This window comes from Andrographis paniculata, unplaced genomic scaffold, assembly GCF_009805555.1.
Source record: "Andrographis paniculata isolate CXL003 unplaced genomic scaffold, ASM980555v1 Contig64END, whole genome shotgun sequence".
NCBI classification, from domain to species: Eukaryota; Viridiplantae; Streptophyta; class Magnoliopsida; order Lamiales; family Acanthaceae; genus Andrographis; species Andrographis paniculata.
In genome coordinates this window covers 1-6,615 of record NW_026137600.1, presented here as the reverse complement: position 1 = coordinate 6,615, position 6,615 = coordinate 1, and the positions used below count along the sequence as shown (strand labels likewise).

General features: G+C 57.1%; 1 protein-coding gene across 1 annotated transcript; it reads right to left on the bottom strand.

The window, feature by feature from the left end:
- Positions 1-382: 382 nt before the first annotated feature.
- Positions 383-1,837, bottom strand: LOC127261657 (uncharacterized). The gene has a single exon (XM_051289952.1). The coding sequence runs from the start codon at positions 1,835-1,837 to the stop codon at positions 383-385; it is 1,455 nt and encodes a 484-aa protein (XP_051145909.1).
- Between the last annotated feature and the right edge of the window lie 4,778 nt (positions 1,838-6,615).

The following is a 6,615-nucleotide window of genomic DNA, read 5'->3' as shown; positions in this document are numbered from 1 at the left end:
TCGACACAATTCATAATCAAGGTGATAAAATGAGGCGGGAAACCGAACCTGGTAAGGGCATGTCGCAAGAACCGCCACGATACCCGATCGTATGCCTTATTCAAATCCAGTTTCAGCAGCAAATTGTGCGAGTCCCCCCTCAAATTGAGATCATGTACCATTTCCGATGCCAGCAAAATATTGTCTGCAATTGCCCGACCTTTGACAAAACCACTCTGGTGTGGCGACAGAAGCTGCGGCAGTAGCGGACCAAGTCGCACAGTGAGTAACTTCGTGAAGATCTTAGAACTCACATTACAGAGGCTGATAGGCCGAAAATCAGCCCAAGCGACTGGCCCGTCCGTCTTGGGGATAAGCACAAGTGTCGTTGCCGTATAGAACTTCAGAAGAGGAGCTCCCGAGAAGAAATCCAGAACAGCATCAAAACATCCTCGTGAATAATATCCCAACACGTTTGATAGAAAGCGGCGGAAAAGCCATCAGGGCCAGCCACACTGTCCTTGTCAATCGAGAAAACCACAGCACGAACCTCCGCAAGTGTTGGTGGTTCCAGCAACCGAGCACATTCAGCCAAAGGAACCTGAGGCGGAGGGTCCGCCAGTGCATCCATCCCCGAGGTGTCTGCATCGTCAGGCTGACCAAACATCTCGGAGAAGTAGGTAATAGCTGACTGCTTAATGGCTGAGTGATCAGTGAGGGTACGAGCACCGTCCCTCATCGAGAAAAGCGTAGCCCGCCGACGCCGTTCCTTCACCATGGAGTGGAACATTCTGGAGTTTCGCTCTCCCTCAACTGCCCAACGACATGCTGCTTTTTGTTTCCAGAAGGCCTCCTCAAGAGAAATCGCATGTGTCAAGGCTGCTGCGCTCCGTTGACGACGGAGGAGGTTGGCGTCAGAGGGATCCCGATCGAAATCCGCTTCGCACTCCTCAGCATCTTTCTCTGCTGCTGCAAGTACCTGAAACACATTACCAAATACCTGTTTGTTCCACCACTTCAGAGCCTGCTTGAGGCGTCCGAGTTTCAATCGCAGGTTGAGGAGACCGGTGGTGCCCGTCGGGACAGCCCAACTCTGGCGGACGTGGTCCTGAAAAGAGTGGTGTCTAGTCCACATGTTCTGAAACCGGAATGCAGAGGCTAGGCGGTGCCGTTCATGCGAGAAACGGACCAAGAGCGGGGCGTGGTCCGAATGCATCCGCGGTAAGTGCCTGACTCGAGTTGTCTCCGCAAAATCCTCCCAGGCAGAGCTGTAAAGAATGCGATCAAGGCGCTCCCAAACCCGCCGATTGGTCCATGTGTGCGGGGGGCCCTCGAAACCAGCATCAATGAGGTTCGCATCGAGGATTGCGGTCGAGAAATCCTGAATAGAGCGCAATTTAGGCCGACCCGGGCCCTTCCGTTCAGATATATCGGCGATGGCATTAAAATCACCGCCAATCAGCCAGGGGGATCCCAGTGACGAAATCGCGGTGTCATGTAAGAAAGACCAAAGCTCGCGGCGCTGGGTGATAGAACACCTCGCATATATGCCAGATAAAAGAAAAGGCCGGCGAATCTGTGGAGATGATACCTGCACATGAAGACACTGATCGATCTCCGATATAGGCGCCAGTGTATAAGAATCATCAGCAAGAATCCAGATAGAATTAGCCGTGTTGGTTAGCATCTGAGAGAAACCAAACCGCCGGCAGAAGAAAGCAGTGTCCGCCAGAACCATGGGTTCAAGGATGATGAGAAGGCGGATACGGTGTTGCTTACAAAGCCAATGTACCTCCCGTTGAGCCCTGGGGTTACCAATTCCTCGAACATTCCAGACCAGAATGTAGGTGTCTGTCATCGAGTACTAGCAGAAGGGCGACGAGAGGAACTTACTTGCTGACGAGAGATGCTGCGGGTGATCGGCCTAGAGAAGGTTGGCGGCAGAGCCTGTGGCCGGTCATCCGACACTGTCTCCAAGGATCCGCTGAGAGACGGAGGATCAGCAGCCTGGTTCAAAACGCACACCCCTCTGCTCGGATGCGACTCCGTCGACAGAGCGACAACAGGGAGCGGTTCCGACGAAGTCCGCAGGAGGGGTGGGTTCGGACCAGATTCAGGGAGGAGCTCTGTCCCTGTAGTTGCATCAGCAGGGAGATCACAAGAGTGAAGATCAGTGGTACCTCTCGGGGAGAGAGACAGTGAATCAATGAGGGGCGGTTGGCCATCCTTAATAAGGGGCGAGTCACCATCCGAGTCCTCGGCGAAAGTGGCATGAAGTGCAGAGTCCTCATCCCGCTGGGTGTCCGAGGAAGGAGAACCCGTGGCCGATAGGCATGTGTCCACTGAAAGATCACGTCGATCGCAGATAGGTGATGCAGGGGGGTCCGAGAGCAGCACTGCCTTCCCCTTATCCAGGCCATGACCAGAGGGGAGTCCCCAGATTGCCAAAGACTGAGCAGGAGGAAGCGACACAGGCTCCGGGGGTACCTGCATATCATCAGGAAGCAGTGGTAAAGGCGGCGAGGGTACCTGATCGTCCAAAGGGGGCTGCAGAAAGAGACCGAGGGCTGGAGCGGTGGCAGGAGTCGCTGGAGTGGGACTCAGCCGACAGTCGTCCAGCGGGGAAGCAGGACTGTCGATCGGGGGCTCAGCTGTAGTCTGTCCAGCCAGAGGGCGGACCGGAGAGGTTTCCGAAGGCGCCCGGAAGTCCCCAAAAGTAACTCGAACACCAGAGGTAAGCAGGATCGCAGAGGCATCCCCCCGTGAGTGGGCAAAGGTCACCCGAGGAGGAGCGTGGGGGCGATGAGCCTCCGCAGGGCCGCTGAGATGCGCCGGTATTACCTGCTGTGAATTCCTGGCCGTCTGTGATGGATTTGGGGCCACTTGTGTCTCCCCAAAGGACACCCGCACACCTGAACGAAGGCGTCTGGAACCGTTCAACTCCGGTATGTCATCAGAAGGTCTCCGGGTAGAAGGCTGGGGGTCCTGGCGGAGGGGCCGAAGAGGAGCCTGCAAGGAGCCAGAATCATTAGTGATACCAGTAGAAGGCGTACCCCGATTTCGATTGCGGCGCCGACGACGGCGTCGAGCAGTGGGGGGCCGGGATTCCATGATATCACCAGAGGCAGGGGCCGCAGAGATCTCAGAAGGGCCATGCACCGAGTCATGGCGACCAGAAGGCGCAGCAGGAGGATCCTGCGCAGCTGATACGGTCGCTGGTACCGGCTGCGAAGAAGGTCTGCGTAAACAAGCCTCTGCTTTATGTCCGAGATGGCGGCAGAGTGAGCAGAAACTAGGTAGACGCTCATAGATGACCTTCTGCTCGAGCACACCAGTACCCACATCAATCTCGAAGGCATGCAGGAGGGGCTTCGTAAGGTCAATTTCCACACAGACTCTGGCGTGGGAGCACCGACTCCGAGTCGCCGTAGGGGTATCAACCTTCAGAGGGGTCCCAATGCCAGCAGCAACCGTAAATAAAAGATCTCTGTGATACATGTGGAGAGGAAGTAGTGGGAGCGTAACCCACACCGGAACATGTGGGGGTTCCTCGGTAGTTTTGAAATCGGGGGTCCATTTGAGAACTCTCATCGGGAATCCTTTGATGAACCAAGTTCCTCGAATCCAAAGTCGCATATAATCAGCCTCGGTAGTGAGGCGAATCACAATATGGCGGTGATTAAGATGCTGCAAAACAAACTTCCCCGCCAAACAGAAACTCGCAAAACCTTCGGTAAGATCTTTCCAAGAAGAGTACCCATGAGAGAATTTACCGATAAGAATGTACGGGTGCGAGGCTGTGTACCTTGCTGTTTCGTCAGCAGTAAAAGCAAGGCGCGGCTGTCCAGCAGTAGAAATCCATTGTCCAATAGCAGTCGGACGAGGCTCCGCCAGAAAAGAGTAAGGACTGTCCTCAGGAATCTCGGAGTTGAGTCCGGAGGTGACAGCATTGGCAAAAGACTTGTGGGAATGGAGATGGTTAGTAGCAGAGGTGAGGCGTACCGAACCATCAGTTTGGGGAGGTTGCTGGCGGCCGGCAGCAGCCTGAGCGGCCATATCCGGCAATTCCACGGCAGAACCCTAGCTCCGGAAGGAGTCGGCGGCTGTCATCGGAGACGGTGGTAAAGGATGGGGTGCTGGGGCTGCCAGGGCCAGAGAATCAACAGTGCCGTCAGACCGGCGCTCAGAGCGCCAGAGCAGCAGAGAAACCGACGACGACAAGGGCCAGAGGCAGCCGTGAAGTCTGGGCACCGTTCAGGCACTGAACCCGCGTCTGGGGGCTTCTGGGTCGGGAGACACAGTGGCGGGACCAGGAGGGTGGTCTGGCGTCAGGGTCGGGCGGAGTAGCGGGGCGTCGTGTCGGGATGACAAAACGTCGGGGTCAGTGACCGCCGCGACACCTGGGCCCCAGTCGGGAAGTGTTCTGGCGTCGGGGCACCGACTGGGGGTTGGCGGGGTCGGGGAGAAAAGTGGTGGCACCGAGTCGGGACAAACCGTCGGGACCAGTGACAACCACGAACCCTGGGCCTCGGGCGGGAGTGTGGTCGGGCAGCGAAGACGGTCGGAGAGGCGCCGAGTCGGGGCAACCTTCGGGACCGGAGACAGCCTCGGTCGGGCCAAGGTCGGGATCAACCTTCGGGAGCAGAGACGGCCTCGGTCGGGCCTCGGTCGGGATCAACCTTCGAGACCAGAGGCGACCTCGGTCGGGCCTCGGTCGGGATCAACCTTCGGGACCAGAGACGGCCTCGGTCGGGCCTCGATCGGGATCAACCGTCGGGACCAGAGACGGCCTCGGTCGGGCCTCGTTCGGGAGCAACCTACGGGACCAGAGACGGCCTCGGTCGGGACTCGGTCGGGAGATCACCCGTCGGGAGAAACAGCAGTCGCGATCCCTGGGCCTCAGTCGGGGGATGCTCTGGCGTCAAGGAGCACCGACCAAGGTGTATGTCGGGGTCGGGTGGAACAGTATCGGGACCAGAGAGTTGGTCGGGCAGCGGAGTCGGCGGAATATGCAGAGGCGGCGTCTCGGGAACTCAACCGTCAGGAGGCCAACCGTCGGGAGATCAACTGTCGGGAGGTCAACCGTCGGGAGGAGGGCAACCGTCGGGGGAGTCACCGGCGGTTCCCAACGGTGTATTCCGGCGGTCGGGTGGCGGGTTCAGGGACTCCTCAACCCTGCGAGGACAGTGACGGTGGCCGATTGACGATCCGACGTCGGAGACGGGAGAACGGCGGCGTCGAAGGTGTCGCAAATCAGGGCTACGGCGACGGCGACCTAGGGCAAACGGCGGACAGTGGTGTAGAGGTGGCGACTCGCGGCGGTAGCCCGGCCCTGGGGGTTTTCCGGCCAGGGGAACACGATCCCGTCGTCAGAATGGTGGTCCGACGGCGGGGGGATGCCGAAACGCGGTGGCGACGGTGCGGGAGGCCAACCGTCAGGGGCGGAGCCGGCGGCGTATTCCGGCGATCGAGGGGTGGATTCGGGGACACCTCAGCCCTGCGAGTTCAGTGACGGTGGCCAAACGGCGATCCAACGCCGGTGTTGAGAGATACCGGCGCTGAAAGTATCGCCGCGCAGGGCAGTAGCGGCCGACGGTGCTGCAGCGATTTCCGGCGGTGGTTGGGTGGGGACGGGGGTTATGGAGGATGGCGACCACGATGGTGATGAGGCGCCGGGCTGAAAACGCCGGCAGCGGCGAGTTCGCCGGTGACGTCGTTTCGGGGCTGACGAGAGCGGCGGCTGGGGGCGGTTTCCGGCGACGGGGCTCGGTGTAGGGGGGGGTTTTCGGGGATGGCGAGTCGAGTGACGGTGGCAGATTGGCCGTCCGGCGTCTGGATCCGCCGGAACAGCGACGGCAGTGGCTGGAGGCGTGAAATCGCCCAAGGGCTGGAGAGCGTTTGTTTTTTTGCGAATGGTTTAGGGTTTAGGGTTTAGGGTTTAGGGTTTAGGGTTTAGGGTTTAGGGTTTAGGGTTTAGGGTTTAGGGTTTAGGGTTTAGGGTTTAGGGTTTAGGGTTTAGGGTTTAGGGTTTAGGGTTTAGGGTTTAGGGTTTAGGGTTTAGGGTTTAGGGTTTAGGGTTTAGGGTTTAGGTTTTAGGGTTTAGGGTTTAGGGTTTAGGGTTTAGGGTTAGGGTTTAGGGTTTAGGGTTTAGGGTTTAGGGTTTAGGGTTTAGGGTTTAGGGTTTAGGGTTAGGGTTTAGGGTTTAGGGTTTAGGGTTTAGGGTTTAGGGTTTAGGTTTAGGGTTTAGGGTTTAGGGTTTAGGGTTTAGGGTTTAGGGTTTAGGGTTTAGGGTTTAGGGTTTAGGGTTTAGGGTTAGGGTTTAGTTTAGGGTTTAGGGTTAGGGTTTAGGGTTTAGGGTTTAGGGTTTAGGGTTAGGGTTTAGGGTTTAGGGTTTAGGGTTTAGGGTTTAGGGTTTAGGTTTAGGGTTAGGGTTTAGGTTTTAGGGTTTAGGGTTTAGGGTTTAGGTTTAGGGTTTAGGGTTTAGGGTTTAGGGTTTAGGGTTTAGGGTTAGGTTAGGGTTTAGGGTTTAGGGTTTAGGGTTTAGGGTTTAGGTTTAGGGTTTAGGTTAGGGTTTAGGGTTTAGGGTTTAGGGTTTAGGGTTTAGGGTTTAGGGTTTAGGGTTTAGGGTTTAGGGTT